This window comes from Neoarius graeffei, chromosome 18, assembly GCF_027579695.1.
Source record: "Neoarius graeffei isolate fNeoGra1 chromosome 18, fNeoGra1.pri, whole genome shotgun sequence".
Classification (NCBI taxonomy): domain Eukaryota; kingdom Metazoa; phylum Chordata; class Actinopteri; order Siluriformes; family Ariidae; genus Neoarius; species Neoarius graeffei.
Window position 1 is genome coordinate 22,920,725 of NC_083586.1, and position 16,786 is coordinate 22,937,510.

Here is a 16,786-nt window from a genome sequence, read left to right on the forward strand (position 1 = left end):
AAACGATTGATTTTTTTTTTTAAACCGACAACCAAAAAAAAATTAACCGGTTGACGTTGATTCAGTCAACCACCGGTCAAACGGTCATCGGTTAACATCCCTAGTCAACATACAAGTCTGTCTGTCTGAATGCATCTCTTTATTTGTGCATACAAAATGTGTGCGCGCTTCTGTCTGCATGCATCTGACTGTGTGTGTGTGTGTGTGTGTGTGTATGTGCATGTCTGTATATTTCTGTCTCTCTGCATACATACCTGTCTGTCTGTGCACATGTCTCTCTGTAGGGGTGTGCGGCCCATATATATGGGTCTGTCTCAGAAACTGGGTACTGTGGGGATCCCCCACTAAATATACTCACAGTCAATAAACTATAGGGTTTTGAATGGTGATGTTGGTTTGAATTTGAAATAAAATGATGAAAGAAATAATACAGATAAAACTAAATCTTTGATGTGAATACTCTATTCAGAATTTGGCAAAAATTCTGCAAATTTGTGGAAAAATGTCGGCTTGATCTGGGACATGATAAATGGCCGACTACATCGCATTCCCTTAAAAAGGTTGGAGTCCACTGAAAAGTCTACAGTTATCACTAATTGTATTTTAAGTTGTAACTTTATCCACCTAAGGATTGATGCGCTCACAGAATAATCATAACCGTAATAAAACATCATGCAGAATATTTGATCACCGTCGTAACTCCGTTTCCCGCAGACCCAAAACCAATACGATCGTGTGTTTTGATCTAAACGGAAAGCTTCAGGGTCAAGGTCACGACCTCACCAAAAGTAGGAACTTAAAATCACTAAGCCGTTTAAACATTTAGTTATAAATCTGCGATTTTGTTTTTTAAAACGAAAGCTGAAAGTTCGGTATAGAATATGTTTCTTACAGAATATGTAACGATGGTAGCTGGTCTTGTATGAATTTCTGAGCTATAAAATGAGTTGTGGTCTATTTTTTACCGTAGCGTGTTATTTGTGTGCGGGGAAGGACACACATTAACAATCTGCATGTGTAGAATGGAATTTTCCACTCCAACAGTTAGAAGTTGATCGCGCTTCCATTTGCGGTCTTTCTGTTACACGAGTGATCTGTTCGGACGTTATCGCTGAAAAGGTGAGTTTTGACAGTTTTGTTTTGTTTTAGTCTTGCAGTATAAGGCAATAGAATGTTTCTTTTTCATCTTACTTTCAGATTTCGTAGTGTTTGCGTATTTTTGGCCGATATTTTGTAACCATGGTCAATTTAGATCGAACTTTTGATAGAATCTACGGCCAGTCATTTTGCCCCGCCCCCGCCTCGCGCTCCGTCCGGTGCGGTAGTGATGTCCCGTTGCTCGCGCGCCGCAGCAGAGACCCGCGCGACCTTCAGCCGGTACAGTCGCTGTTCTTTTACCGCCGCCGTTATTCTCATCTTTCCGGTGTGTTCTTGATTTTTCCGTTGTGTCCTATTCCGCCATATCAAATACCCAAACTGCATCATATTATTCATATTTAAGTGAATAATCAATTCAGTCATCATAACTTGGCATTTTTAACCCAAGCAATCAAAAAGAGGAAATTTATTCAATATTTTCACTCATCTGTGAAGGAGGGGCTTTAATTCTTCATGATGGAGTTATTTTATATGCAAATCAATTTTACAAAAGCATTTGAATTGTAATCAAAAAAATGTTCCACAGCGGAGGCCAGATAAAGCAAGATGCGATCTTTATTCTTATTAAACACGACAAAAGAAACATTGAGTGTTCGGTAAATGCAAAAAAAATAGTAAAATTAGAAAATTTATTTTTTGACCATAATGTGTGTGTGCGCGCTACCTTGCCTCTGTGATCTCCAGCCTCCCCAAACACACACACAGCAGAGCAGAAGAGTCCGGAATCCCCTGAAGGGAGATCACTGACTGCAAAGAAACACATTCAGAGATAAGAGTGTGGATTTTTCTCCACAAAATGTTGCTTTATATCCAATTGAAAACTGCCCTTTTTTTTTTTTAATAGTTAATTGCACTATATAAAAACTGTTTACAACACTGTTTACACTTTATACATCTTTAATCTTTGATAGACTTCACTGCTACACTGTTTATACTGTCATATCTGCCATATTTATACTTACACTGAAAATTCTGCTCATACTGCCATTTATTTATTTATATTTATACCAGGGATGAGAATGAAAAATATTTAAAAAGTCTGAAAAAAACAGGGCGGGGCCCAGGGGTTCCAGGGGCTAATGATTTTTGGCTATTTTTTTATTTATTTTCTTTATTATTAGACAGGGATATTATTATTAGACAGGGATATTATTATTAGACAGGGATATTATTATTAGACAGGGAGATTATTAGACAGGGATATTATTATTGGACAGGGATATTATTATTGGACAGGGATATTATTATTGGACAGGGAGATTATTATTGGACAGGGAGATTATTAGACAGGGATATTATTATTAGACAGGGATATTATTATTAGACAGGGATATTATTATTGGACAGGGATATTATTATTGGACAGGGAGATTATTAGACAGGGATATTATTATTAGACAGGGAGATTATTAGACAGGGATATTATTATTAGACAGGGATATTATTATTGGACAGGGATATTATTATTGGACAGGGAGATTATTATTAGACAGGGAGATTCTTTTGTGTAATCTGAGCTGAAGTGGGTTTTGTACTTTGGTTTTTTGGGGCGCGCGCGTGCTCTCTCTGCCATGCCGATCCTGTAGGCTGCGCTGACTCAGCTGAAAACTCCGGTCCTCGAGAAAAGAGATAAAAGCCCGCCCACACTGAAAGCTGATTGGCTTATTTTGCTGAGTAACCCAATCAGGATGCTCTTTGTCTGGCATGCGCTACATGAACAAGCACACAGTCTCCCTCGCGAGCGCACATTCTAAGATGCGTGATGCAGACCTTAATGTTGCGCGCACACGCTCAAAAACGATCATTTTGGTCTGAAAAAGTCGGAAATCTGCCGATCGGCGGAAAATTCTCATCCCTGTTATCCTGATAATTACTATAATGTCAGACTGCTGTTCCCGTTTACATTGCTCATTCTGTTTATATCGTCATTCGTCACATTTAGATTTATACCGTTAATTCTGTTCACACTGCCACATTTGCACTTTCTGGATTGCCACTGTCTTGTCTTTTCTTAGGCCCTGTCCACACGGCAACGGATTCAGGTGAATCTGATAAAATTGTTTATCGTTTCGGCCTGGCGTCCACATGGCACCGGCGTTTTGGGTGCCCCAAAACGAAATCTTTTGAGAACGGGTTCCAGAGTGGAAAAATCTGGCAACGGCGCCGTTGCGAAGTCGTCTGGATGAGTAGAACGGATTTGTTTACGATGACGTCACAACCACATGACTGTCAGTGCTTCACGCCGGGTAGAAGTGTAACGAACTCGATGCGAGTTGTCAACAAATCCTATAACTTGGTTCATGAAACGCGCTTACAAAATATTTTCACTGCTTTCCAAAAACAAAAACAATCCCGCCAGCAAAAATAGGAAAAAAAAAAAAAAGGAGCGATCTCACCTCTTCAGATGTTGGTTTAAGTCCGACAATACATTCCTCAAAAAGGGCGTAGAAGAACAAAGTAATCCATCAACGTGTAGCATTCAATTTATTCCGGACCATTAAAGAATTCTGGAGGATATCAGAATGTCGGCATACCGGCTTCCATCTACCCCCATTCATTCCTCTCTCTCTCCATCTACCCCCGTTCATTCCTCTTTCCGCATCTTTCGTTTTACGCTACTGATTAATAATCAAAACTTTATGTGGCTGATGCTACAGAAGAAGGGGTTTATGCGCATGCGTCTACTTCTTCTATTGTTCTGGTGTCTCCGATGGGACCGTCTTACAGCGCACGTAGAGGTGTGGCATGTGTATTGCATCGTTTTCAGCAAGCGTTGCGTTGCCATATGAACCTGATATTTTACTGATCCGTTGCCCATGTGGACACGATATTTAAAAAAAAAAAAATCTCGTTGCCGTTGTCGTGTGGATGTAGCCTTAGATTAGAGCCCTGCACTCCCGCGGGACCCGACGCAAAGCAGTGCGGCGCGGGACAAATTTTGAAAGCTCATTGCGGGCGCGGGCGGGAGGGGGAGTGCACAATGCGGGAGCGGGCGGGAGAGGTGATAAGCTGCAGTCCCGCTAACTAAAAACGTGTTTAAAATAAAATGTATAATTATTAATTTATGTCTATCGTATATAATTTGTGCTGGATATTTTATCTGGCATTAATAAAAACATTTTAAGATGCCTAAATTTGCGGATGTGGTCTAATCTCGCGTACGTTTCCGATTCCTTTCCGCTCTTCCGTGTTTGAAATCTCCGATCATGGCAGAAGAGCAGAGCTCCTCTAGTGAAGCTCACAGTGCTTCAGAAGTGCTGCTTTAAAAAGAGGTACATTTACCATTAAAAAGTCAAGAGTATTAGTCCTAAGTATTAAAAAGTATTAAAAAGTATTAACTAGTATTAAAAAGGACTGTGTATCGCACAGATTGTTCAATTTAAAGCTAGAAATAGACAGTGTATAATCTGAGGAGCTGGTTGTGGTTGCGCAGCACTTCATATGAGAGGAGAATGAAATCGCGGTTGGAATCATAACGCCACAGACTCGGAAGTGGGAGTGCGAGTGCGCAAAGCGAGAGCTGTCAATCAAAGCGAGAGCTGTCAATCATGAGCGCGTGCAACGCTCAACTTGGAATGTGTCAGCAGAATGTCAGAGTCTAAACAATAAACTTAGAATAAATGAAGGATCGGTCAGTGGAGAGCTCAGCTAAGCTCAGCATGTTTAATTCCCCAAGCCAATGACAAGAACTTTCGTGAGAAATAACGCGAATGTCTGCATCATGCGAGATTTGAGGGCGGGAGCGGGACAAAATATGGCAGGCGCGGGCGGGAGCGGGACTGAAAATCATAATTCTTTGCGGGAGCGGGCAGGAGCGGGACTGCACAATGCGGGCGCGGGCGGGACTGAAAATTCTGTCCCGCGCAGACCTCTACCTTAGATAGCTTTAGCTTGTGTGTGTAAACCCCCCCATTTTTTCCCCTCCCCCCTTTTTTCCTTTTTCAAGTTTATATCTTGTACCTATATTTTATATTTCACGTTTATTACTGTTTGCACTGCGGATAAGAGGGAAACGCAATTTCAATTCTCTGTATGTCCTGCACATATGGCATTATTGACAATAAAGTTGACTTGAACTTGAATTAGAAATATTTTCTTATTACACAAATCGGTAAATCAGTGATCCAAGGCACGTGTGTGTGTGTGTGTTTACTTGTGTAAAGGTCCAAGTGTACAGAAGATTCCACTGCTGAGCTCCAGCTTTCTGTTTCCAAACACACACACTCCACTCTCCGGCCACACACACACACCAGTCATCAGACTGCCATCGCACCAAACACACATCCAGCACACACCCTCCATCCAGTGCCTGAAGAAGGAGACAAATACACATAACTTTTACACAGCTGACGTTTCACAACGTACGCACTACATTGTCTGGACATGTACATGATATACCAGGGTTACCTGTAAGGAATAAAACACAAGGGTGTGCACTAAATTAGGAAAATAATCATGGGTGGAGTTTCCTTTAACCTTCAACCGCTAGTTTAAAAAAAAAAAAGACCCCAGTAAAGCCATTATTACCTTGAGTGTATGAGTTTTCTGGAGAGATCCACAGGAAAGGAGTTCCACATGTTGTTTCTGGGAATCTTGAGTGCGTGTTTGACTGGTTTTAACTAAATTTAAAGATAAAGTAACATCGCTCTCTTCGCTCTGATTGGCGGAGGCAACAGGAAGTGCTGAGGTCTCGTTGTGCAACACGTTGTCAATATCTTCACATGGTGACGTTTTAGTTGTTGGCGTTTGGGAAGAAAAATGCAGCTCAGAGATTGTGTAAAGGTCATCGGTATCTGGAGTCTTCGTTTTCAACACAGGCTCCTTTAGGTGGCCATTTGGAGAAAGAGCGAGGTTATTCTGAGAAAGAGGCAGGCCAGTTTGGGAATAAGGGCACTGATTTTGGGAAAGCGCACAAGTGGCATGATGCTGGCTCTCCGTTTCTGAGCAAATCAGGACTTCGTTTGTCAGTTTGGGAATTTCTGCGGTTTTTCCCCGTGTGCTGATGTTCCCCAGCATTGGACTTTTTTCACCAGAAGCATCACAACCTTGTCTCTCCACTTCAGCGTTTATCAAGACCTTGTTCGCCGGCTCAGCCTCCATTTTAGAAACATGAGAACTATAACTCCTGCTGTAAGTATGCTCAGACGCATCACGACTCTGTATATGAACTTTCGAGCTTACTGAAACGTTGGCGATTTCTTCATTTGCCTTTTCCGGCGTTCTGTTATTCACTTCCACATCGGATTGTTTCGAGGCGACATCCTGATCAGGAGACGAGAGTGAAGGCGTGAGCTCTGAGGAAGGGTTAGGGGTGTGACCCAATGAGATGAGTGGAGGATTGTGATCGTTCTGGGTGTGTGAGGTCAAGGACATGCTCAGGTCGAGCATTAACCTCCTGTTAGCTGAGAGTGTGTGAGGATCATTTGGCTTGATTTGCTGTGTTGGTTTTTCACCTCCTCTGTTGAGGTGCCCTTCTGCTTGGTTTGTGATCGAGCTCTGTAAAAGATCTTCTTGCGTCTTATCGAGAGCTTGGCTCGTGAGCTCACGCTCTGATTGGTCGGCGTTCTCCGCCTCGGTGAACGCCAAAGGAAGCCTACTTTTTGAAGAAGCACAGTGTGGTGATGGGTCCAGAACAACCTTCTCATTTTCTACCTGTCCACCTGCAGATATACTCCCAATCTTTCTGAAGCACGCGTTGTACGCGAATAATCCAGCGTTAGAAGAGGATGAGCAAAGCCGCTCCAGCTTCAGCTGGCCAAACTCGTCGTCCGGTAGGTGAAAATCCTGTACGTCGAATACCGTTAGCAGACCACTGAGGATTCGGAAATCCTTCGCTCTCAGAGCCTGAGTGAGAGACGTTAATGAAAGCAGAAGATGTGAGGAATCTGGAAATGAAGAACATGCAGACACTAATTTACACACACGTTAGCAACATAAATGACGTGGAAACATGATTTCGCAATGGATGATAAAAAATAAATTAGCACTGAATAGGAGAAGCAAAACTTTAAACAAAAGTGAATTGTGGCATAATTTATCACAATAACGATATCCAGGGATGTGATTTGGGGCTGGTGAAATTATCTGAAAATTTTAGCCGGGGGTCTGGGGGCCACAGGCCCCCAGCTGGTCCAGGGCAGCGCCCTGGTGGGACGAAGCCCCCCGAAGCTCCTGGGTTCTGGGGTTTTCTGACTTAAAAATTGTACTAAAATGTCAAGCAAACACACAAGAAAAAACTTGTCATGATTAACAAATTCAAGCCAATTTAATGGTCAACATGCAACTCTGAGCCCCTATAGCAAATTCAATGATTCTTAACTGACAAAAAGCCAAAACATGAAACCTAAAAAGGTCATTCTAAATTAAATCATCTGCATTAGAATAAATAGAAAATTGTATAAGGAAAAACAAAATTTATACTTTCAATTACTGTCGAAGTTGAACATACCTAAATGTGCCTTTTCAAACAAACATGATGCAACATAAGAATTCATCCACAAGTCTTCAGGAACTCTCAAAGAAAAAAGATGCGAGCATCCATGTCCAGTTCCAGCAGATCAGTCACTTTTTTTCTGCAGTTTCTACTCTAGCAATGTCAACTTCATATACATAACTCTATAGTGTTCACTCACCAAAGGATAATCATAACTCCACAGTGTTCACTCACTTAAGGATATTCAGAACCCCAGTGTTCACTCACTTAAGGATATTCAAAACTACTGTGTTCACTCACTTAGGTTTCGTTTCTATCCCGGGCTCCAGCCCGACTTTGCATGCTCGTAGCTCGGGCAGGGGAGGTCCCAGCATCGCCAAACTTGACAGCCAGAGTCCTCTGCCCTCCCCCCAAAGAACCAGCATGGGCAGGGCGCGCTAGCCTCGCGCCTCGGGACGTAATTCGCCTCAAGGCGAGGCGAGCCGCGGCGCTCCGCTTAGGTTTCGTTTCTATCCCGGGCTCCAGCCCGACTTTGCACGCTCGTAGCTCGGGCAGGGGAGGTCCCAGCATCCCCAAACTTGACAGCCAGAGACCTCTGCCCTCCCCCCAAAGAACGAAATCACTGAACAAATGTCTCACAGTCTTATGTCCAACGTCTGTAGCAACCTCTTTCTCCAACCATTCCCAGCGGAACTTGTTTTTCACTATTCTGTCGATTTCTTTAACTCGATTTGCATCTTTACGCTCGATCACGGAGGCTGCCATCTTTCAACTGTTTGTTTGAAGCGAGCTTACGTACAGCTATCTAACAAGCGCGTTCATTGGTTGTTACAGAGCGATGGGCCAATCACGTACCTCGTTTCATCTCAATGACGGAATTACTGAAAGTTGGAACGAATAGGATATGAATGCGGATTTTTGAGCGAAAAATCGGAAAAAAAATTTTTTTTCAAATTTTGAGGTGAAAAAAGCAGAATTCAGCGAATTCGCGGAAAAATCACATCCCTGGATATCATATCACCATATTGCCCAGCCTTGACGATCATCTAACATCAATCTCAGGATCAATTTTATCATTACAGACTTTCTGAAATATGATTTTTTTCCCCATATATAAATATTTTCATAATTATGAACTGATTTGATATAAATACATTTTTTTATTGTATCCTTAAAGTCTTCGATGTTTTTTTTTCTTTATTCCTCCTCCTTTTCAAAATTTAAATTAATTATATTAGACGATAACGTTGTGTTTTTAGTACATTTTTAAAAAATAAATAAATAATAATAATAAAAAAGTAACGTCCATTTTGTTTCTCATCAAACCTAAAGGTCATGATACGTGTTGTGTATCGCAGAAACATTTTCGGCTATCGTGATACGGTATTTGAATGGTTTAAAAAAAGATTTATAACCAAGTTACCGTGAATTCTTGCAGGAATCTGAGAACGAGACACGCCAGCCCGTCTACGCTTCTTCCTGCAAACCGGATACACCTCCGAATCTGGTGAGAGCTCACATCTGAGGTGAAGCTGAGAATCCGGGGCGGGGCCTGAGGGCAGTTTGGGTGACGGGATTGGCTCGGGAAGGGAAGACGGAGATTGGAGGAGGGACTCGGACTGAACAGATGAATAGGATTCGGCTGCTCTCCTGTGTCCTCGCGGACCTGTTTTTTTACATCTGCTTTTTCCCGGAGGTTTTTCAGACGAGGGTTGTGAGGTAACGTGACCTCTGCTTGACCGTCGTCTGCCCCGCCCGTTTGAGAGCTGGCTCTGGATTACAGCGTTCAGATCCACAGACCTGTGAGCCGACGCCATTCGCCTGGTGGTACGAACGTAATACTCGACAGGAAACGGCAAGCCTTCGATTAAGGTGCAGGAAGTCAAGAAACCTACGCTTCCTGGACTTTTCTCTGCATCGTTAACAGTCTCGGCGCAGGACTGACTTGAAGTTTCATTGGATGAGTTGGAATGATCACTGGACTTGGAATGGTAGGAGGTTGATGGGGAATTTCTGAGAGCTGATTGGTCAGCAGGAGGGTCATTAACTCCTAACAGCTTCGTTAGAGGTGATTGGCTGACAGAGGAACTCTTTGATGCTGATTGGAGATTTACTGGTGTCAAACTGTCTTCATTTTTCTGCAATCCACCCTTCAACAGTTCTGTCTTCTCCTCTTCAGTCCATCCTCTCTCCACGTCCTTCTCCTCACCGGTCCATTCACGCTCGCTCTCCGTCTCTCCTCGCTCTTCCCTCCACCTCTCCTCTGTCTTTTCTTGACTCTCTTCAGTATCAGACAGTCTCTCCCTGATCTGCAGACGCAGACGGCTGCGCTTGGAACGGAGACGGTGAGTTCGAGACGGGCTTCGTTTACATGTCAGAGTGGAAAACGGAGAGGCATCAGGAAGATGGAAACGGACCTTAGCTGGGGGGGGGGGGGGGGGGGGGGGGGACCAACACACATACAAGTAGCCATCATCATCAAATATGAATCATTAATAAAATATATACAGAAACAGATTTCTGGATTTATCTTAGCTGCAGGAAAAAAAAGATAAGAAGAAAGCTCAGGCTCCAAAAAAATTAACATATCATATTTATGATAAACAAACCACTCGGATAATAAACACAGACGTGAATCATTAAATATTAATAAAATATCGACTAATAAATTAGCTTTGGGTGCAGATCCTGATAAACGATTACAAAAAAAGTACAGAAAAGTATTCTGGTGTTGAATAAGACGACGTTTATTTAATTATGAACGTTTATGGAAGGAGTCTCTAGTGTTAGTGCTTTGTAACAGAGATGTTTTCCGACATCTTCAGGACTCACAGTGACTATTCACGGATAAAAAGTACACTGGCTTGTTTTTTAACCAATACAAAAAATAAGATGCAATCATGGCCAACACTTTGGAAAGCAATCAATCAGCTTCAGGGTGTTAACAGTGACTCTGCTTTGTTGATTATTTTCCGACAAAGACACACCCCGAGCGTGTTATTCCTTACGTATAGAGGGCTACCGCATGACGTCACCGCGCCGCGAGATTTTGTTAGACGCCATATTGGAAGATCAAGTACATGCACTCACAATATAAAACAAAGTACGAGTGAGAGTAAAGTGACACGATGGATGATAATTCTGGTTATGTGAGTACATTACCAGCTGCAGAAAGGGCACGGTATGTGGAGAAACTGGCTGTGATTGATGGGTTTGACCCATATGATAAGACTCGCGGCAAGGGAGAATGGAAACATAAGGAGGACCGGACACCAATTCTGCCATCTGTTTGCTCCCCAGACATTGTAAACTATTTGTTGTTTACACCCAGTGCCTACACTGCTGATGACTTGAAAGCCTACAAAGGGCTACAGGCTTACAATTATGTTGTTAGCGGCTTGGTTCGTGATATTACAGCTGTTATTAAGAATAACCTACACATAGTTATGGCCAAGGTAATCTTGTTGATATCTTTTAATAATATATCTTTTCAGTTGAAAATTTAATACTTTTTGTTACTATTAAGGTATCCATAATTTAGGTTAATTTATCCAAATTATACATATGTATTTATGATATATGCCTACACAACAACTATGCTTTATTTATATAATAGGAGGGAGAGCAAGCCCCAAACCATCCTAAATTATTATTATTAAATTGTAGAAGTCTGGGAGGCTTGCTCCTCATACAGTTATCAACTTGGGGCCAATTTAGCATGTTTTAAATCTGAATTTCTTGCGTTTGCTTACCTCAAAGTGTCCGCAGATCATGCACAGACTTATCCATTATATCCACAGTTTTTTGCCAAGTCTCACACAGGTTTCTTTCAAGTCTACTGTTGGGCCAATAAATCATAAATAAAACAGCTCAGATTTGTTTGTTTAAGTCGTTTGCCACTCCACTTTATTCTCGTGGGTTCACATACCGCTGCCGTTATTTCCCCCTAATCACGAGTTTGTTGGTCTTCCAAAATGGCGCAGGGTCTGTTTACTTCCGGTTTCGGGTGACGTCAGTGAAATCCCTCTATAGCGTCAGATGGCGATTTTTTTGTCCTAGAGATTATTAGAGTATTTAATAAACCGAGTCCACTTTTGTTTTTCTTTAACTACCAAAATGTAAACTTTATCATTTTATCTTACAGAAGCCTGAACTCATTCTGTTGGAGTGTTTATACAGGAAGCATCGCTCAGAGATGAACACACAGCCTGTGCATTTTCACTTCAGCTCAATAATTTAAAGATTATTTCAGCATTGTGAAATTAAATTCTCAGACTTCTTGAGTCAGTACAAAAATTCAGATTCATCATTAATTAAGAACTCATCAAGATAAATAGCTTACCTCAGTGAACATTAAATTCCTTCTTTCAAAACGTCTAACGTGTGGTGGGGAGAGAGAGAGAGAGACAGAGTGAGAGAGGGACAGAGTGTGTGTGTGAGTGAGACAGGGACAGAGAGAGAGAGACAGGGACAGAGAGACAGAAAGACAGACAGAAAGACAGACAGCGAGAGACAGACAGAGTGTAAGTGAGAGAGGGACAGAGTGTGAGTGAGAGAGGGACAGAGAGTGTGAGAGAGACACAGAGTGAGCGAGTGAGTGAGTGACACAGAGAGAGAGAGAGAGAGACACACACACACAGAAACAGACAGAGAGCCAGGCACAGAGAGAGAGACACACAAAGAGAGACAGACAGACAAAGAATGAGCGACACAGAGACAGTGAGTGAGACAGACAGACAGAGACACAGAGAAAGAGACAGACACACAGAGAAAGAGACAGACAGAGACAGAGAAAGAGACAGACAGAGAGAGAGACAGTGAGTGAGCGAGAAAAAGACAGAGAGAGAGACAGAGAGAGAGACAGACACACAGAGAGAGATACAGAGTGAATGCGTGAGAAAGAGAGACAGAGAGAGAGGGACAAAGAGAGACAGACACAGAGAGAGAGACAGAGAGTGAGCGAGCGAGAGAGTGAGTGAGTGAGTGAGTGAGTGAGTGAGTGAGAGACAGACATGGAGAGAGACACGGAGAGAGACAAAGAGAGAGAGACAGACAGAGAGAGAGAGAGCTTTTCTGTAATGATTCATTACATTTAAAACAAGTTGACTGAGGACGCTTACTTGTGTCTGAAGGAACATTCTGGTTAGAAAACTGCTCCGGGGAAGAAGAGGAGCTTTGTTCCAATACGGATGGCACGTTGATGTGCAGCAGCTGGTTTTGCTCTGAGATTGTGTTCTGGACATGCTTACGCACCGCCTCCCTCCGCTCAGCACGCTAACACGTAAACACAACACAAAGTTACACATCGGTATACATGTGGCTTAAAACATCTTCAGTAAGCACTTCATCCTGGTCAGGCTCAAACCTGAGTCAATCCCGGGAACACTGAGTGTAAGGCAGGAATACACCCGGGACGAAATACCCGTCCATCCCAGGCCAACACACTCACTCATACACACAACAAAAGAAAACTCATCTTGGTCATCTTTTCAAATATCCAGTTCTCAGCAAAATTAATCAGATGAGTGTGTGTACTCAATGTCATCATGTGGCTCATTAAGAACAGTAAAGAATTATTTTACAAGTTAAACATCATACATGTTTAAGTTCTTTTTTGTTTACATGTTCTATTAATAAACAGTGCATCGACCTGATGACCGGACAATCATGAGGATTTATTTTTATGTAATGCAGTTCCACATCACTACACGTGCCTGTAATCTCTGTGCCGTTCTCTCATACTCTTTCTGCAGCAGCACCAGTCGCCTCTTTAGCTGTAAGAAAATATAATCAATAATCAATAACGTGCACTGAAGCCAGGGATGAGTCAATACATTTGTATACAAAACACTGACCAGGCCATTTACCGTAATATTACTTTTCAATTGTTTTTTAATTTTTATTCTGTACATCAATTAGTTATCCCAAACCCCCGGCCATAACATGATATTATATATTTACAGTGGGGCAAAAAAGTATTTAGTCAGCCACCAATTGTGCAAGTTCTCCCACTTAAAAAGATGAGAGAAGCCTGTAATTTTCATCATAGGTACACTTCAACTATGAGAGACAGAATGGGGGGAAAGAATCCAGGAAATCACATTGTCTGATTTTTAATGAATTAATTGGTAAATTCCTCGGTAAAATAAGTATTTGGTCACCTACAAACAAGCAAGATTTCTGGCTCTCACAGACCTGTAACTTCTTCTTTAAGAGGCTCCTCTGTCCTCCACTCGTTACCTGTATTAATGGCACCTGTTTGAACTCGTTATCAGTATAAAAGACACCTGTCCACAACCTCAAACAGTCACACTCCAAACTCCACTATGGCCAAGACCAAAGAGCTGTCAAAGGACACCAGAAACAAAATTGTAGGCCTGCACCAGGCTGGGAAGACTGAATCTGCAATAGGTAAGCAGCTGGGTGTGAAGAAATCAACTGTGGGAGCAATTATAAGAAAATGGAAGACGTACAAGACCACTGATAATCTTCCTCGATCTGGGGCTCCACGCAAGATCTCACCCCGTGGGGTCAAAATGATCACAAGAACGGTGAGCAAAAATCCCAGAACCACACAGGGGGACCTAGTGAATGACCTGCAGAGAGCTGGGACCAAAGTAACAAAGGCTACCATCAGTAACACACTACGCCTCCAGGGACTCAAATCCTGCAGTGCCAGATGTGTCCCCCTGCTTAAGCCAGTACATGCCCAGGCCCATCTGAAGTTTGCTAGAGAGCATTTGGATGATCCAGAAGAGGATTGGGAGAATGTCATATGGTCAGATGAAACCAAAATAGAACTTTTTGGTAAAAACTCAACTTTTTGTGTTTGGAGGAGAAAGAATGCTGAGTTGCATCCAAAGAACACCATACCTACTGTGAAGCATGGGGGTGGAAACATCATGCTTTGGGGCTGTTTTTCTGCAAAGGGACCAGGACGACTGATCCATGTAAAGGAAAAAATGAATGGGGCCATGTATCGTGAGATTTTGAGTGAAAACCTCCTTCCATCAGCAAGGGCATTGAAGATGAAACGTGGCTGGGTCTTTCAGCATGACAGTGATCCCAAACACACCGCCCGGGCAACGAAGGAGTGGCTTCGTAAGAAGCATTTCAAGGTCCTGGAGTGGCCTAGCCAGTCTCCAGATCTCAACCCCATAGAAAATCTTTGGAGGGAGTTGAAAGTCCGTGTTGCCCAGCGACAGCCCCAAAACATCACTGCTCTAGAGGAGATCTGCATGGAGGAATGGGCCAAAATACCAGCAACAGTGTGTGAAAAACTTGTGAAGACTTACAGAAAATGTTTGACCTCTGTCATTGCCAACAAAGGGTATATAACAAAGTATTGAGATGAACTTTTGTTATTGACCAAATACTTATTTTCCACCATAATTTGCAAATAAATTCTTTAAAAATCAGACAATGTGATTTTCTGGATTTTTTTTCTCATTTTGTCTCTCATAGTTGAAATATACCTATGATGAAAATTACAGGCCTCTCTCATCTTTTTAAGTGGGAGAACTTGCACAATTGGTGACTGACTAAATACTTTTTTGCCCCACTGTATGCATAAATGTACCAAAAAACAACTTGTCACAATCAATGGCACCCTTCAGGGCTTTGGCCATGAGGATGTGCCAATATATCTCACATATGGTTTTATTAAAACTTTTTTTCTAATGAATTTATTTAACATAAATTGAAGTTGGATTATTAACAGATTATTAGGCTGCATGTAAACAGCTAGTGAGTCAGACAGTCTGGTTCAGATCAACAATAAGAGCCGACTCTTACAACTCATATTTCTTTTCTCTAAATCGTACAAAGTTGGCGTTGTTTTAACTATTTATATATCATACTTATAGATTTTTGTCTAATTATGGCTGATGATGTTTCATGATATCTTACTCTATTTTCATCAATTCCTAGTCGACTCTCAGAATTCACCTGAGAGAGCCGACTCAAAGAACCGATTCATTCGCAAATGACTCACCACTACCTCTCAGAACCTTCAGGCAAAAAAAAAGAGAGAGGAAAATTAGCTTATTACAAATTTTCAAACACTTACTTCTTCTTTATCTTGGCTCGTTAAATTTTCCTCTGACATTCTGCTGTAATGGACATAAAATTAATTTAAGGGGGAAAACTGTGTAACTGATATGACTTTCCTTTTGAGCTACGTCCCAAATCAACACCCTGTTAGACATGTAGTGCCCTACGCAGCACCCTAAACACTAGCACGTCATATCCTATGTAGGGCACTTACAAAGGGAACACGGCGCTATTTAGGATTCCACCATAGCTGAGGCACTAAAGTTTTACTAGCTAGCTAACAGCTAAGGGTAGGTTTTAAAGCGTAGCGCGAAAGAAAAACAGGCAAATACCGGGCTGAAATAGTTGTACTACCGAAGCAGAATGATTACATGTTGGATAAAAATTATGTTATTGTTCAGTTAAGAATCTTATTGTAAATCTGTGAAGTCGATAAACGTCTTCACAGCCAGCCATGACAAAGTTCCCGCTCCTGGAGATAGCAGGCAAAAGTAATCGATAACTAGCCTTTGAGATGTGTGGGAAAAAATGTTGCTAACAAGGTTGTTTTTTGTTTACTCGTTTAACTCTAGTGTGAGTCGCTATTTTATAACAAAAATATTTTAGATGTGTATATATATATTACGCTCCTTGATGTCGTTTAACTTAAATCTTTTTAATTTAATTTAATGGAACGATTTTCATGTTCGATGTATAATGTCTGATTTGGTGAACAGATTTATTTCTCAGTCTGATCTCCATTGTGTGCCATAATAATAATAATATATTCCTGAGGCATGAGGGATTTCTCTTCATTTTGTATTTTCTTTTATATTTGATGTGTTTGCAGTTATTGGTAAAACAACAAATTAATTAAATAAGTTTCAATCAAAAATCTTTTTATTGAGTTATAGCATCTCAGTAGCAGACAATATATACATTTATACAAATAAATGTATTAAATTCATCTCATCTCATTATCTCTAGCTGCTTTATCTTGTTCTACAGGGTCGCAGGCAAGCTGGAGCCTATCCCAGCTGACTACGGGCGAAAGGCGGGGTACACCCTGGACAAGTCGCCAGGTCATCACAGGGCTGACACATAGACACAGACAACCATTCACACTCACATTCACACCTACGCTCAATTTAGAGTCACCAGTTA

The 16,786-nt window shown here is 41.7% G+C and overlaps 1 protein-coding gene across 3 annotated transcripts in view; it reads right to left on the minus strand.

The window, feature by feature from the left end:
- The window catches only part of palb2 (partner and localizer of BRCA2), a 39,073-nt gene extending 22,960 nt beyond the window's left edge, over positions 1–16,113 (minus strand). The window contains exons 1-8 of one of the 3 annotated variants that reach the window (XM_060898560.1): positions 15,976–16,113; positions 15,660–15,702; positions 13,306–13,365; positions 12,712–12,865; positions 9,015–10,013; positions 5,686–7,043; positions 5,312–5,467; positions 1,823–1,905 (exon numbers count right to left, since the gene is read on the minus strand). In XM_060898560.1, the coding sequence (XP_060754543.1) occupies positions 1,823–1,905; positions 5,312–5,467; positions 5,686–7,043; positions 9,015–10,013; positions 12,712–12,865; positions 13,306–13,365; positions 15,660–15,698 (2,849 nt within the window). In that variant the 5' untranslated portion in view covers positions 15,699–15,702; positions 15,976–16,113. Of the gene's footprint in view, positions 1–1,822; positions 1,906–5,311; positions 5,468–5,685; positions 7,044–9,014; positions 10,014–12,711; positions 12,866–13,305; positions 13,366–15,659 lie in introns of all 3 variants that reach the window. The other 2 variants (XM_060898559.1, XM_060898561.1) reach the window with 2 other exon arrangements.
- Between the last annotated feature and the right edge of the window lie 673 nt (positions 16,114–16,786).